A 17340-nucleotide genomic window follows, 5' to 3' on the forward strand; every position below is an offset into this window, starting at 1 on the left:
AGGTTTATATATGAAGAAAAATTTATTTTTTCTTTACAGGTTTTCCACTGATTCCTGCCTGCATACATGCTGTTGCTAGGAGTTTATATTATAATGACAAGTAAGTAGCATCTCAACTTGCTTTACAAAACTATTATCTTTTCTTTAAGGGGTAGAAAAGCAATACAACAGATAATGCAATGCCAATTTTTTTTTTCCTTTTCTTATTTGTTTTCTCTAGTTGTTGGATCAGCTCTGATACCCATCTGCTGTACATCATCCATGGCCCTATTTGTGCTGCTCTGTTGGTAGGCATTTTTAAGATAATAACTTGTTTTTCCTATTGGTTTTCTGGCTGTTCTTCATGGGTTTATAAAGTTGGTAAGAGCCTAAGGCTAACATTTAGAGGCACTGTCATTCACAGGACTCTCACTTAACCCAGTAGGTGCCTGAGACACACCAGATACACAAGGCTTGGCCTTATTAGGAGCTGTACCCCTGACCCTTTGAGAAACTCAGGTTTTGCAGTGTTGATTGTTGTCTCACTTACACGCCAGTGACAAGGAAGGACTAAACGTTACCTGGAGTACTGGAGGGTTGTGTTCAAATCCTTCCTTTTGCTGAGAACACTTTCTCACTTGCCAAGTTGACCCTACTACTAGCATCGTTGTGTCACTGTGCTAATGTGGCCAAACAACTACCTGACTGAGGTTCAGAAAGAGGGCTCCTGAATGTGAGGACTGACTGTGGGTGGGAATAGGGAATGGAGAGAAACTACAGCAGGCCCTTGGGAAAGAACCGGTGGAAACAGTTCTGCAAGTATCTGTGACTGCCCCTGTTCTGATACTAATCTAGCAGTGTGTGCGCTGGCCACTGGGGTGCTGCAACTCCTCTGCCTCACTAATCCTCCTGAACTCTTAGAGCACAATGTTTTCTCTTACACTTCAAGTTAGTGCCAGCTCTATTACACAAATGTTTGCTACTGAAGACATTAAATTCTAGACGAGACTCCACTGTATAGAAATCAGTATTGCACTTCAGTTATTCTAGGACAGAATTTAACCTATGAAATTCAGTCAATAGATTATTGCTAAATAGAAATAGGTGTGTAATAAAAGAAAATACAGCTACCCACGTAACTATTTACACAATTGATGTCTGTGAATGCAGAACACAGAGAATGCTGCAGTGTAGAGGCATTCTATATGTGACCGGAATAAGCTGCTGACTATGGAGTACAGTCATCTCTCTTACTGTAACAGAAACTTCAAGCTGATCTGGCAAAAGTATTTTAGACTCATCTGCTGACTTTTTATATGGGTTTTCAGTTCATGCAAGGAAATTCATTAAGAATTAAAACGTTAAGTAACTTTTTGGAAATAATTTCATTTTCTGATCCACATGAATTTCCTCTTCTGTTAAATTGTTAATGAATGTTTGCAGAGGGCATTCTGTGCATAGAGAATTCTGTCTGAAGACCACTGCATAAATCCTGTGGTTCTTGTGACTCCCATTTTCATTCACAGTGAAATTGGCTGGTGAACTTATATTTTTAAGATTATTTTGAAGATGGTACCATGACACAGCTGAGGTCTTCTGCATGGGAAGCCAGAGACAGCCCCCATGAAACGATTGAGATTCAGGGCCCTTGGGGTGTGAATTATTACTGATAATCCCTCGTCCTGTTAGTCAGGTCTGCCATGTATGTTCATGTAAAGACACTTTAACTAGTGCTGTAATCTGTAAACTTAAAACCAATTCTAAATCCTTTCAATTTTTCTTCTCTCTAGTTTACACAGAAGGTGAAATCCTGTTTTTACAGAAAGGCATAGGGTTTTTTTGCTCTCTTCAGTGGTGCTGTGTTTCACCCAGAATATGTATGCTATTCTGCATTACCTTGTGGGTTGTTACTTCCTTTGTCCAGGTGTCTCTTCACAGACATATCACTCAAGTAAAGCTCTTTAAAGCTGAAATATAACTTGTACTAGTCAGAGCTTGCTGAAATAACAGAAAAATTTGTGTAAAAGTTATGAGACTGTACCATTTTCCATGAAATGACCTCATTTTAGGAGGTAAGATGATTTTCTCCTTCCCAGCAGTGGCGTCCACAAAGTCATGCTGAAAACAGTGGCAAGACTCCTACTGATTTCAAATGACACTCCCAAATTGTCAAATCTTTTTTCCATTCAAGGCAATACTAAGAATATCCTTTGATTTTACTGGAGACATAACAACTGCCCCTCTGTGGTGGTTTGGGCAGAATCTGCGTCCACTCTCTTTGCAATTTACAAATAGGTATACCTTTGTATTCCTATACTTTTCATGAGCTGACTGAAGATGTTTCTCTTGCATTTTTCTTGCCTCAGTAAAATCAGTAAATTTATTTGAAAACCGTGTAGGAATAAAAACCATTAAACACAGCTCCACATCTTGCCTGTGATATGAAAGTACCTTAAAGGAGTTGCTTTCCTTTCTGGTAACCAAAAAAAATGTAATATGTCAATTCAGAAAAGACAAGCCAGAGATAAGACATTAGATGAAACGCATGTGTTTAGGCTTTGTGAACAGAACCCTCATTTGCTTAAGCAGCTTGCTTGCCAGATACAATTTTCACACTTTACTAAGCATGACCTGCTTTAGTAGATGTTTAAGCAACAATATTCAACTGCAAATTAGATAACAAGGAAGAAGACGCTGTTTCTACTTGCAGGAGCAAGACCTCAAAGAAAATGAAGAGGACTGTCAAGTGGGTGCCAGGGAGAATTTGCAGAAACCAATGGGAATTTAACTCTGTGCATCACTGAAAATCCTATAATTGCGTAAAGTTAACAATAATGCTCCTTTTACAGTCCCTGTTATTACATAACTGTGGTCAGATCCCTGCCAAAGAAACTGGAAATGGGAGCAGACATAGGTTGCATTTTGGTTGGAATTGTCTTCAGTTGACCATTTAATTACAACTGTTTGCCTGAGCAACCACAATTAAAGAAATCGTGTGGGAAGGAAACAGCAGAGGGTGATGTTTAGTTTTTACACTAGGTAAATACTGATCAAAATGGAGGGGAGGAAAAAAAAAGCCCTGGACTAGGATTTTAGTAAAAGCAGTAGTGATTCCAGTGCAGATTAAAGATGTGCCAGCACACTAGTGATTTAGTTTGCATTGGTGCCACTGAAAGAGTAGGTTTTGATTTAGTTATGCCATTATTTGTATAAATCATTTTACAGGGATGTTTATTTTGCCCTATAATGATGTTCTGTATTAGTGTCTTAGGCTGACAGCCTTTTATAGATACAAATTCTTTTAGCAGAAGTGAGGGTACTAAGTGAATGTCTACTACGAGGAAGTTCAGGAGCTCCTGACTTTGTCACTGACCTATTTAATGACTTCAAGTTGGACTCAGTACAAGACTTGAGAGTTTAGAAGTTCAAGGCTTAGCATTCATGTGCCCAGCCTTGGGACTGTCCACAGGCCAGTATAAAACTTGTCTTCATGAGCACATGTAGGTGTTCTGCCCCTGCAGGCCAGGCTCAGGCAGGCTAAAGCTTGAAGCTGCAGCTGTATATAACTTTATTAAAAAACATGCAATAGCTACCAGCTAGTATCTAAGAATTTCTGAGTTTCTTGAGCTGAGAATGGTCTGTTTATATAGTCCTAAGGAGGAATTTGAACCTCCATGCTAATAAGGATTACCATACTGCTTAGCACAAACTCAACGTGCAGAGAAGTAGAAACATCAGCACCTGAGGAGAGTTTAATTCACGAACTGCAGCACCTATTGACTTACACGCTAAGTTCACAGCCACTCTTTAGGCAGAACCTAAATTCTACTAAGTTCCCGGTGTAGGCACCAACATTGCTTTTTGTCTAGGATTGCCCTCTGTGCCTTTGTTTCCATTTTTGTTCATTTGCCTAGCTCACTTCTTAGGTCCCTGTGGAGCTGCCGGTATTTCAGTATGTGTTCATAGTGCAGCTAGCACAACGGGACTCCTTCTGGGCTTTACAGACCATCACAGTCAAGTTGATGATGATAATATATATGCAAGTAGATCCACTGGCCTACTTTTGCTTAAATGTAAAAACCTACTCACTGCCTTACTAAAGTCAAGACCTGTTTTCATCACTTTAGGAATTCAGTTCATGCTGATCTTGCTATATTTGTGACAGAAGAGATACTCATCAAAAGTCGGCACTGCGTGCTTTTACTGACACTGAGACTGTTCTCTGTCCTCTACTTTGCCTTGTTCATCTTTTCTGTTTGTCCTAATACCTATTTGCAAACTCTTTGTGTGCTTATTTTTGTGCTTTTTGGTTTTGGTGGAACAATTAGAAAAATTCTGTGCGTTTTCAGCATGTTGTAAATGAAATAGTTTGCTGGGTGGTATTTTACTGCTGGCTGCTGCAACTCCCCTCTTCAGTTAGCATTCAAGGACAGTATTACAGGAATCGGCCATGCTACCAAAGCACAAGAGGGCTGAAAAGTCTGTGTTTGAGACATGCTAGTGTTGAACTAGTAGATTTGAGAAGGTTTAAATTTAGAAACAGAGGAAGGACTTATTGTCTGTGTGTACTATAGGAAGTTGGTTGGGGATCGTGGGCTGCATAAAATCTAAATAAATCCCTTGAGAAAGAATCAGAAGACCTTGGTTGCTTAAACAAAGCTTAAAGGTAGCTGGAGACTTCCAGGAGAAATTCATGCAGTAGTTTCCTATGTAAAACGATTTCCTGTTAAAAAGATTTAAGTAGCATGTAAGTAGAATATAAATAACATCATATATCTGTCAAGGGCCTTGTTGCTATAACAATATACAGCTGTTTATCATGAAAGCCTTAACTGACATGAAAGAATTCTGCCAGGGTTGTAGAGGACATGGTGACATGCATGGTCTGAAATGGCTTCCCCGTTTGCACTTGTACTACAGCAAGGCAGGGCCTCCCCCTCGACCAGGAATTCCCAGTCTTTTTAGAAGGGAGTTGTCTGTCTGTCTCTCTGTCTGCTGGCTTCTTCGTCTCCTGCCTTTTGCCTCTGGATAGTAGTTGACAAGGACCGACAATTACCTGGAAGAAGAGAGGACCAGACTGTAGGTCTCTCCCTCCCACAGTGGGTCCCCTGAGCAGCGTGGTCTTGCCTCTGTGCCCTTGGGCAAGGCGATGGGACTGGCTGAGTTCTCAAGGTCTCTCCTAGCACTAGTTTCTGCACAGGGCTGCCATGACTGCGTGATGGATGAACACGCGGTGTAATCAGCCCTGTCGTTGCTGTTGCTCCGGTTACTCACATCCTCAAGCTGTTGAGGGGCATGTGTGTGATGCGAGTGTATTAGTCTTGCGGTTGCTTGCAATGAGAGCTCGCATGCTGAACGATACAGTCTGCACAGTTGTGGTTCCAGTTTGGGATTATTTTTTGTCTGAAACTGAATGAACAGATACATAGCACTGTTAAAGAGAAAGCCTTAATAGCCAGGGAAATGCTAATCAGGCTCAGTACTGCATGAGAATGATGTGGAGAATCAGCTCGGTGCTTGCCCCATTTGCAAGTTCTGCTGAATGACCCAAACCCCAGCCATTGGCCTCTGTAAGAATGTTAAATCTGCTGTTTGTCTGCAGGAGCATGCGGTTCCTTGTAGCAGCATCTTGACTGTGATTTTACTTCATTTTATTTATTTTTTTTTTAAATCTGATTTTTTTTCTTCTCTATAAATTTGTCAAATTCATATTTGAAAAATAAAATAGTAGGTTTTTTCAAAACCATATTTAAACACAAAGAGGGAACAGCGTCATCCTCTTTCTTGACCAACCTAAAAAGACATCGTTGTTTAAAAAAAACCCTCAGCACTCAGCTGCGTGCTGTTACTGTGATAGCAGAGAGGAAGGTGCGTGGGTCGTTAGCACTGGAAGACTGACAGTTAACCTGGGTGGACGCTTGCTTGAGAAGTTAGAGGCATGGATGTGGTTAATAGATGTTGGAGCCCACTCCCGGTTACTTAAAGGTGTTTTCAAGGAGCTTTAGCTCATGTTTGTTGTACAGTCACAATGTGATCCACATGGTGTGAGCTTTCTTAGTGTTTCTGGGGTTTAGTATCACAAAACAGTGTGGGGCATTATTTTTTGGACTGTCTTCAGTGTCATTTTCTTTTCCGACAGGTGAATCTTTTCTTCCTGCTAAATATCGTTCGTGTTCTCATAACCAAGCTGAAGGACACCCACAAGGCAGAATCCAACCTGTACATGAAAGCAGTGAGAGCCACCCTGATTCTTGTTCCACTTCTTGGCATTGAATTTGTCCTGTTTCCATGGCGACCAGAAGGCCGCATCGCCGAGGAGGTGTATGACTATGTGATGCACATCCTTATGCACTACCAGGTAGGAAGCCTGAAACAGCTTTTGCTCACTTGAGCTAGGTAGCAGTTGGCATGGGAAGCAAATAAAGGAGAAGTGATAGCATTATTTTAATTTTTAAAGACCTTCATGCAGTATTCCTATAAATTACTTTAACTTTCGCATTATGCTGAATTTTCATTTCTTAAAGGAAAGAAACATCATGGTAGACAGCTGGCCCAGTAATTTTCAATAATATCTTTTTAGAAATAATTCACCAGGTTTAGATTTGTACTGTGTTTTCTTTGCTATCTATAGCTGAATTTTATCAGGAACCTCTAATTATCTCAAACCTGGAAAAATCCATATGCATGTGAAATAAAGCAGAATCTTTTTCTTTTTATGTTACAGGGTCTCCTGGTGGCTACAATTTTCTGCTTCTTTAATGGAGAGGTAAAGTAACAGGTTTTAATATAATTATATTACTTTTCCTATTTTACATATTTTTGGTTTGTTTCAGCAATTCAAGAGATTGTCATATTTAAATAATTTAAAAAAAAATTCTAAATCAAAATTTGTCAGGTGAATACTAATTAAAAAAAATAATCTGGCTGCCAAGAGCAAAGCTTGGGAAAGACTATGCCGTCATTGGTGGCATCATTAAGTACTTCCGGACTAACTCTTTTGTGCTGAGCAATATAAATGTCTCTTGATTACATAAGGAATTGAAACTTGTCACATTGATACACATTCTTATTACCATATGAAAGTAAAATGTAATTCAATATCCAGAAGGTATATTTGTCTATGTCAGAAGCTGTATGGCATCTTTTGCCCTGCAGAATCGCAGTATTTGGTCTTTCTGCAGTGGGAACAGAGCGCATCGCGTACATGTTGCTTTGCTGGGGTTCTGCCATGTTATGACAGCTCTTTGGGAAAATTTTAGGCTGAAGTTTGGAAAACTGGTTTTTAGCACTGCTGAAAAACATCATTCCAAAAACCAGAACTTAACAGCTGCTTGTGCTTGGGTCAGAAAGGTGTGTTGAGTAAGAAGTGCACTTCTGAGGAACCATCATCAGTCAGCTCCAAGAAAAAACTTCTTTGTTCTGGCATGAGAGGACCGTGCCGTATTTCAGTAATAGATGGTACCGAGCCTGCTGAAGCCAACCAGCTTTGCTGCTGCCTTGCATAGACCAAGGTCCTGTAACTGGAGTGCACTCAGTGACTTTCATCTAGAAACTCAGGCCCCGGGCTGCAGAGTGCCCTTACGGGGCCTTACAGCGTCAGAGATCAAAGTGGTAGACAGGCTAAAAAATATATGTACAGAATCGTTAATATGGCTCTTGCTTGCAAAAAAATCCAGCTATCCTGAAAGAAATGAACAAAAACACCCCAGCAAAAATCTAACTGATACTTTTCCAACACTTTTGGCAGAGGAACAATTAGGACCCTACACTTACTCCTACGCAGCTGTTTGTTGTGCGCTTAGTGCAGTTGCAGCATATGGCTGTAAGCAGATGTGTGGGAGTAACCAGATGGTTTTATGTGACGGAACCCTTACTTTCTTTACAGTAATACATACTTACAGGTAAATATTTGGGCAATACATGAACTGATTTGTGCAGATCGCCCGTCCTCCTCTTCCCAAATCTGATGCTGACTGAATTGCAGTGAAACTACCATGGGGCTTCAAGACTTATTTCTGGCCCCTCCACCCCACACAAATGTCTGAATGATTTTTTTTGCCAAGGAGGCAGAAAAGATGGAGAGGCTCTCTCACCGTTAGCGGGCCTGGAGCAGTGGTGTTCAGCTGACGTTAACGTAAAGTAGAAAGCTCCAGGTTCAAGTCCCTGCTGATGTATTTGGTTCAAAGCAGAACACATCATTAAGCCTTCTGGATCTGATTCGACCACTTGCCCACATTCAGCATTGATATCTCACATGCCCTTTCCCTTCTATGATTTTGTAGTTCAGAGTGCTTTCTAAAAACAGATAGTTGGAGAAAATCAAGCAGAGAATTTGTTCTGTTCCAGTGCAAAATGGGGAGGTAGGGTGGAACCTTGAAATCTCTGCAGTTTCTATGAAACAACATTGTCCACTGCTCAGCTCTGCCTTTTAATCCTTCTGGATCTTCTGAGGTTACTTTATTGCTTAAACAAGTTGAAATCCTATTTTTAAAATGTGATATAATCAGTAAGAATTGTATGTCTTAATATTCCATTGTTACAAACTCATATTTTCTACACACTCTCTTCTGCTGTGTGAGAAAACCTGCATCATCCCACTAATTCAGATTCCCAAATTCACCACGGGCTGATCCGTGGTAAAGGGTGAGCTCTTCCACACTCCTACAGATGGTAACAGCTGAATCACTTCTGGAGCATCTGCTGCCAGGATGATGTTAGAAGGGGGATTTAGCCATTTTAGCATTTATGAATTTAGGCATTTAATGTTTTAGACCCTATACCTTGACTTTGTCCGTTAAACATACAGGTCTGTATTTGCTCTCGACAGAGTGGAAATTTATGCTTTGTAAACCAGTTTTGGGTTCACTGCTTCAATGACTACTATTCACTAGGGGTTTTTTTGTTTTTTTTTTTTTTTTTTTTAATTAGACATTGTTCAAGAAGGGACTTAACTGCGTTATAATCAACTGTATCAGCAAATCAGGAATCCATCGGGAGAATGACAGTGTAGGTAGGGAAAAATGTCTACACAGAACACAAAGTGTTTCTTTTGTCCACTAAAAGATCCTGTCTCGTGCTGTCATACCAGTGCCCAAACAGAGCCTGAAACCGCAGCGTAGCTGTTGCATATGAAATGCTGCTGTATCATCACTCATCATAGCAACAGCTCATTAGAGACCATACGAAATGAGAGGTGTCAGGGAGTGGGGTTAACGCTTGTCTGCAGCAAGTGTTTCTGTGGTTGGAAGTGGAATACTGATACTGGAATCGACAGTGGGGCAAAGATGTCCCAGTGGGATGTTAGCAATTACAAATGCTAAAAACGCTAATTTCTGTCTGTCTAAATCTTCGCATTTCCCAACTGTACTGTGCCTCTTAATGTTTTCTATACCAAATGGCAGGAGCTAAACCCCGTTCCAGTGGTGGCTCACAGGCCACCTCTGGTGAAGAACAGAGTAAAAGTGGTCTGCTAGCAGAGAGCTCTAGGGAAAAGAAACTAAGAAATGTAAGAAGACTATCTGGTATGTCCTACTGGCTGTAGCCAAGGAACATCTCCAAACTTCTTGAGCAGTGCAGCCAGGGATGGTCTGTCAATTCCAGTTCTAACAGGCACTGCAGCTGTTCGTCTCAAACCTCTTACACACAAGGGCATACGTGCAGACCTTCACCTTCATCTTCCATGGCAGGGCTTCCCGAGGGACACGCACATTCTGCTTATGTCCCAGCATCCCACAGGGTAAGATGCTTCTCCTGTGTTTTCCAGTTTGAGCTGGACTAGAGCGGTCTTCAGGGTGACGTTGGCTGCAGTCAGAGGAGACGCTTGTCCCAGATCTCTGATAAATCAGTGGAAAGGTTCCTATTGAGCTATTAATAACAGGTGATAAAGATGGATAATGTAGGTCATCAAAGGTTTGTGGGGTTTGGGTTTTTTCCTTGCCTTCCACTGGTCTATAGAAGTGTGGCAGTAAAGATGGTGGTCTCGGGTCTCCAGGGTGATGCAGTCCCTTTATCAGTAGGCAAGGTTGTGCCGAGGGTTTTTTTTTCTCCTTGTTGGCTGCTGAGCTGTTTAATTTGGGCTATGTTGAACACCAAGCTAGTGGCATGTTAAAGAGCTGACTGGAAGGAGCCCTTCATGAAAACTCATCAAAAAACACCGTTGCTAACTAACAAGGTGAGAAAGGAAGAGCCTTCCAGCTGGAATGGGTATCTCTAGTGATGACTGAGAAATACAGTGATATTTATTGCGTTTTTGGGGGGGGGTTTTCCCCACTAAATGCATTTCTTAATACCGTTTCTTATAACAAAGGGCTACCCCTCCTAAGCTGAATTTACAGCTCTGTGCAACTGCTGGAAGCTGAGGAACGAGTGGTAAAAGTTTTGTTTTCGCTTCATGGGTAGGCATGCATATTGTTAAACAGCGTACAATTAGTGATGAAAATCAGTTGTCGTGTTGATTTTTCCCATCTTCTTCTATAGCTGATTGATTGGACAGTTTAGAGAAGAGTGAGAGACAGTAATAATAACTGAAGGGTTGTAACACCCTACCAGAATAGGCATGTAGTAGGACAGAGGTGAAACCCTGATTCAGCAGGGACAGAGAGGCTGTGGGAAGCCCACCAGAAACACATGGTTCGGTTAGAAGTGCACTGCGAGAGTGTGATGGGCACCAGGGCAGGCACAGGGGAACCGGTGTTTGCAGGAAGCACTGTTGATAGCGATCTGGCCCCAGCCAGAGAGCAAGCGAAACAGGCGGTTTTCTCCCTCCAAGTAGCCCAAAGGCGCTTGTCTTGCAGGGACGCTGATGGCTCTCAACCTACAGGGCCTGCTGTCCTTTAGGGCTGGTTTACAAATATTACTAACAACTGAAAATAAGACAGGTGTTACGGCAGCAACTAGGAGGACATGTGGGCGAGGAGGACCTGAGTCTAAGGCTCTTTTGCAACTTGGCAGGTCTAGTTTATTTCCCAGCTCTGCCAATAGATGTTTTTGACCTTGGTTGAGCCATATAGTTGCAGTTGCTGGTGTTTTCCCACCTCAAGCTTGACTCATCTGAAGTGAAAATTGCTTAATACGTAACTTTTGTGTGTGTGTGTCTCTTCAGTAAAACACTGATCTTATTGAGGTAACTGGCTGTGGAAAGGAGAACAAATGGAACATAGCTTAGTGATGTGCACAGATCGGTTGAAAGGGTTTTTAAAAGTAAATTTGGAGCTTCCTTTTTGGAAAAGATGGAATTTTGAATATGCCTCTTCTCTTGGCTTTATGAGGGATGACAGGAAATTACTTCAACCCATGCAAGATTTAAAGCTATATATTGCATAGCAATATAAATTAATTAATCAAAACACTCTCGTGATGAAACAAGAACTCCCCATTTTGACTCACAAGAAATAGAGGATTTTGATATGAAAAGTGATAAGATCAGATACTCAGAATTATTAAGGCACTTGGTTTCTCTTCAGTGTTTGTGGATTTGTGTTTAGATGTTTTGAGTGGATTGGAATGGTTTTATGAACAGTAAAAGAGCACCTCCTTTGCCCTAAAATACTAATTTCTTATATCACTCAGTTAATACTTCTTCCCTTACCCTTTTTCATTTTCTTTGTAAGGATTTTGAGATATATGAAGTTTGCCTTTAAACAGAGGAGTCTGATACCAGACTGCAGGAAGACTAAAAATTACATCCCTTTTCTTCTATTTATTTTTCATCATTAAAGCCAGAATAAAATTAGACAAAAGAAGCCATTGTATTAGGGAAATGTAAAGCAAACACAAAAGAAACCCTAAAGACATATGGAAAATCCTAAAACTATTTACCCACAATGTCGACATTTAACTGGGGAAGGAATCACTCTTCACTGTTTAGTGCTTTGGTGTGTAAGGCAGTGAAGTGAAGGTCACGCCTGTGACCGAGGCTTGCGACTTGGGGTGCACTGCTGGATAAATGTGTCAGGGTCCCTCCAGCACTTCTTGAAAGTCAGGGCTGTGCCAGGCAATGCAAGGAGTACTTTGTGTACAAAGTTTGGCTGAAGAGGAAATTAAATAGTCATGATCTGTGGGCAGGGTTTTTTTTTAATATTAAAAAAAAACCCCAACCCTCTTGAAAAAGCAGCAACACTAACTATTACCATTCTTAGTGTTCCTCCCTTGGCACCTCCGCTGAAAGACAAATTCCATGTGAATTTCATGAAGGTGCCACTTGGTCGCTCCAAGGTGCACAGGTGTTTGACTCAACTGTAGGAGAGGAAGGCGATGATAAACATCACATCCTTGCAGTGGAGGCATGCAAACCAGCTGCGGCCTTCAGCTATTTTATCTCCTTTATTTTTAACCCTGATAGAAATACAGAGTTCGGGAGATTGTTTTCTTCATTTGATTAAGGTATGGTCAGAAATTAAGACAGGCTTTCTTGTGCCAGAACCATAGCAAACGTAAATTATGGGTTGGTGAGAGTATAAGCCTTTACAGCAGCTGAGGATGTGGCCTTTTGAATATAAGGGTGAACAGACATGACCTTTTTCACCTGTAAAACTGAGCTGTCCAGACTGAACTTTAGTCCATGGGGAAGAAAGGAGAAGAGTGTGCTGTTGCTGCTCCTCCCACAATCTGTGCTTTTCCTGAGCAACTAGTTAACTCACTACAATTGTAAAATTTAATCATTTCACACCAAATTTGCTGAAGAATAACACCTACTTAAACTGTAAACCTTTCAGAACATCTCATGGGACAGCTCAGATGTCGGTACCCCCGTTTTCCAGGATTACTCAGCCTTACCACCTGATTTGCTTAGACACATTTATTATGGCACTCGTGCAGCAAAGACCGAAGCGCAGCGATTCCTCTCCTGGTGCTTTATGTGCATTTCTTTTTGGTTTCTGGCGTAGGTCCAAGCTGTTTTGAGAAGACACTGGAATCAGTACAAAATCCAGTTTGAGCACAGCTTTAGCCACTCGGATGCTATGCGCACTGCTTCTTACACCGTGTCATCCATCAGCGATGTTCAAGGCTACAGCTACAACCACGACTGCACCAGCGAACATTTAAATGGGAAGGGCTACCACGACATGGAGAGCGTCATTTTAAAAACTGAGAAGCTGTACGGTTGACGGCTGCAGGCTCGGCACATGCCGCTGTGCTGACCCTGGCGCGCTCCAAGTTTGATTTAATGACTTCACGGCCAGAAGATGTTACCTAACTTGGGATGTGTTATTCTCCCAAATGACGCAAATGAAACCCACGCATTTTTCATATGTATGTGTATATATGCATATATGCATATATACATATGTTTGTGTTTCTGTGTAGCTGTAGCATCTGGACATGTCTGTACATATATATCTCTATATATGTATGTGCATTTATAGAAGGATACAAACTTTGCCTCTTCAGTTTCTACTGTGTAGACCAAGTTGGCAATTTTTTGTGCAAAGGGAATCAATGAAGGATTTCTTATTTTCTTGGAAGTTTGTATAAGACTGTGTTGTGTTGAAGCCCCTTCATTGGCCTATAGAATCTTAGCGTGTAAATACCATGCTGTATTGTCTTAAATCAACCTAAAACAGAACAAAGGAAAGTGGTTAAAGTAGGTGCAATAATAACAGTAGATTGTCCGGGTTAATTTTGTGTCCAGCATTTGGCTGTCAAAAAGCCCAACAGGTAGTCTGAGGTAACAGGCTCAAAGATATTGATGGTTTGGTTTGGCCAGTTTGCTGTTTCCGCTATTTTAAATCAATCACAGAGACATCAGTGCAAGTCTGAGGCTCTACTTCTGTACTGCCATGTAACTAATATTTCACAGCAAGCTTTGAGCAATTGTATTTAAACCATTTTTGCATGTACAGGAGCATTTCTTTCTCCTTGAGTTTATGGAAGGTTGTTACTGGCTTTGGCAGCAAGGAGATCAATGAGGCCTTACTGCCAGGAAGAGAAGTAGCAGCCTGAGTAACTGTAACTCCTTCCAGACACTAATACATGATGGCTGCTGATGGAATTCACTGTGTGCTTATGGAAATTACTCAGCTGCGAAAAGATCATGTGCAGAATTTGTTGTAGTCATTATGTTGTTAAATTTCATTTTTAAGTATTTCCCTGGCCATGTGCTTCATAAATTATTCCTTCATTCTTGGGGCAAGGTTTGATTAATTTTGTGGCTTTTTTTTTCTTGTCTGAGAAAAGCATGCAAATGACATACTACTTTTAAAGGCAGTGTACAAGATCAAGCAAACTAAGGTTAGTAATTGTCATTATTTGGAAAGTCCAGTATAAAGTTGATCTGAGAAAGGTTGACTGCATTATGGATTGAGAACTTCAGTATTATTCTGGAGTGCTTGATTCCAAATCTCTGTCTCAATTTCTTAGCCTAGAACAGTACATTATAAGTCGTTTCTTTGGTTCTACTGGTGAATAAAGGTCTCGCTGGAAATGAAGAGGTTGTCAGGGAGGTCTTGAGAAAATGTGTCTTTATAGGAATCTATGTTTTTTTAAATCTTCCTGCTTTAAAGAAATAGCAGTTTTCTTTAAGTGAAATGACAAAAACGCCCAAAAGTGAGGGCATGATATGAGGTGAGTTTAGAAAAGTCTTACTCAAAATCACAAAAAGGTTTTATTTATTATTTTGCAGGTAAGTCTACTTCAAGTGGGGGAAAAACCAAAACGAAGTAGATGCTGGAGTTGATAGGCTATTATGCTAATTAATGTGTATCTGGTGCATGTAAGCCAGTCAAAAAAATGACAGACAGTTCTTTCTGAGACCACTTCAGTTTTAAACGCTTAATTTTGTATATGAACAACTTGATTTTAACATGTAAACATTTTTGTCAATAACCTTTCTGTAAGCTTCAATAGCATCTAGTTCATTTGCTGTCACAGTGTTTATTGCTTTGTGACTTCATAAAGCTTTAAATGCTTTTCATTTAGAAGGAAAACATTAGGAGGATACGGTAAGTAAGTTCACACCCTTTGCACCTTTCTGTAGTTTTTTCGAGTTCTTATGTCTGGAGTTTGAATTTAGAAAGTGGGTTTTTTGATGATTAGTTTCATAATGTAGAATCTCAGCTAGGATGCACAAATCAAGATTTCTGTTCTTCTGCAAAGCTGACTGGTTGATTGATGGGCATGATTTGAAAATTGGTTGGTGTCTGTATTTTAGTGTGAAATCTGGCAATCAGATGTCACAATCTCTTAAGCTGTAAGAATACAGTAATGGTATCTGCTACAACATGATCAGAGGTTACTTACAACACCGCTTGCTGACCTGTGTAGTATTAAAATCTGTGCAGTGTTCTGAAAATATTAGCGATGCAGAAAATCCCTGCTGTGGTAGAGCAGCTTTACACTTGGGGGACCAGATCACCCACTGGTATAAATCTGTCTTGAGTTCCATTTTCGGGATCAGTGGGTATCAGCTGAGAACCGAAGCCCAGGCAGATGGCTGTCCTTTTAAAAGGGCTTCGAAGTCCTTTATGGCGTATTGTCAGACAGTTATTTCAATGGTACCTGGTGGGTGGTTGTAATTAAAAGGTGATGGTTTAGCGTGTGATACAATATTCGGTTTTGAATTAAGCTTCCTTCTCAGCTAGGCACTTCAAATTTAATAGCCCATCAATTTTTGTCATTTAATGCAAAGTACTAGTTGCTAATTGCTCCCCATCCTCTGTTGGAGAAACAAACATGTAATGGGGGAGGAAAAATTGTTTTTCCACAGAAATTATCCTATTTCTAGGTGGAGAATCACAGCGTGTCTCTAGGCACACGTCTGTCTGCACTTGGGAAAAGAAACCCACACCCAGCTGGATGTGCAAGAAAACGTTCATGGTTGTGGAGGGCCACATGGCGTAGGAGAGCTGCATTTCCCCCCTTCTCAGGGGGTTAACTAACCCATTTCCTTTTTTACATTGGAAAATAGAAATTTGCTATTTTTTCTTCCTACCTCACCTTTTTCAGTTCCTACACAACCAAGAGAAGAGTCTGCTTCTTAAAATGCTTTTCTGTCACAATAAATTAAAATCAAATCCTTCTGCTGATTTCTCATGGCTTATTTTCTACTTTACAGAATGTTGTTATCTGTATCTGTACTCTCTGGGATGGAAGTTAACTCTGGTTTTGGGGGCTGTAAGATTCATTTGAGCATGCAAACCATTAATCTGCTACTATTTGCTCTTTATTTTTTGTCATTTTGCCATTAGTGAGGAGTTATTGTATATTGATACAATACAGGGGCTATAGAAATACTTGTCTTCTTATATTTGGTATCTGTTACTACCAGCATGTTAGTGTTCTACAAGAGGGAGTGTCTATTTTTAATGCTATGTCAATCCCTGTCTTGAATTAAGAAAACACTCCCTTGCAGGGTCGCCTCAGCTGTTTATGCTATGTATTTTTTTTCATTGTGATGATCTACTACAGTATTTGGGTGTAGAAATGCTGCAACATGTCCTCCTTTTCCTGTCATGAAACAGTTGGGCTGGAAACCAGGCAACATTCAAGTATTGTACAATGTAAATAAGATTAATAGAAGCTAAAGCATTGTATTTATTGCTTACACTAAGAATGAAATTGAAAAAATGTGAAGTTATTTTTTGGTTGTGCTTTATTTTCACATTGTTCATATGAATCATCATGCATTTTAATTGCTGAAAAGTGTTATGTTTGTAATTAATAAAATATTACTACGCTCATTCAGATCTCTTGTGCTGTAATATGGAAATAACAAAGCTGATCTAAACTGGACTTTCACAAATGTCTTAGCAGTGTGTTAATTGAATATGAACCCAGGGAGAAAGTCATTATGTAGAGTTACTAACAATTATTCAATTTGTGTTTGTTTATTTAATATTTACATTTTTAACGCACAGCAGTGTTGCATTTTTGGAGGAAGCTTGCAGAGATGCTGTAATAGAAGATGGCTGCACTTAAACTTAGTTACTCAAAAGGTTCATATTCCTGTCTCCCAAGTCTGCCTTTAATAAAAAGTTATTAATACTTAGGCCAAGGAGCCAAATCTGCTGTTCCATCAGGAGCTGGCAGCAGAGTAGAGACTAAAGGAAACGTTTCTATCGTCTCCTTCATTCCGTCAGTCTAGGTGGAGTTCCTCTCAATGCAGTGTTCAATCCAGGCTTAACCAAGGAGTCTTAGCCGTGCAGAAGCTGGTTTGTTCTGTAAGACCTACAAGAAGCAAAGCAACAGAAAAAACAAGTGAGATTTCCCCACCCCCTGGGACAGAATTGACAGTGTCTGCGCAAATGCTGTGAATGACAAGTACGTTTTAAAGCTGTAGAATTGAGTCTGTTCTTCGACTGCTGAGGCCTCTCTGGCCCTAGAGATGCCTACCAGCATGGAATTGCTAAACTTGCGAATGGTATC

General features: G+C 40.5%; 1 protein-coding gene across 2 annotated transcripts in view; it reads left to right on the forward strand.

The window, feature by feature from the left end:
• CALCRL (calcitonin receptor like receptor) overlaps positions 1–13085 on the forward strand; it is a 29056-nt gene extending 15971 nt beyond the window's left edge. For both annotated transcript variants that reach the window (XM_009955513.2, XM_086465688.1), the window contains exons 8-12: positions 40–100; positions 221–287; positions 6119–6337; positions 6704–6745; positions 12864–13085. In XM_009955513.2, the coding sequence (XP_009953815.1) occupies positions 40–100; positions 221–287; positions 6119–6337; positions 6704–6745; positions 12864–13085 (611 nt within the window). The remainder of the gene's footprint in view (positions 1–39; positions 101–220; positions 288–6118; positions 6338–6703; positions 6746–12863) is intronic.
• The last annotated feature ends 4255 nt before the right edge of the window (positions 13086–17340 follow it).

This window comes from Leptosomus discolor, chromosome 5, assembly GCF_034619465.1.
Source record: "Leptosomus discolor isolate bLepDis1 chromosome 5, bLepDis1.hap2, whole genome shotgun sequence".
Classification (NCBI taxonomy): domain Eukaryota; kingdom Metazoa; phylum Chordata; class Aves; order Leptosomiformes; family Leptosomidae; genus Leptosomus; species Leptosomus discolor.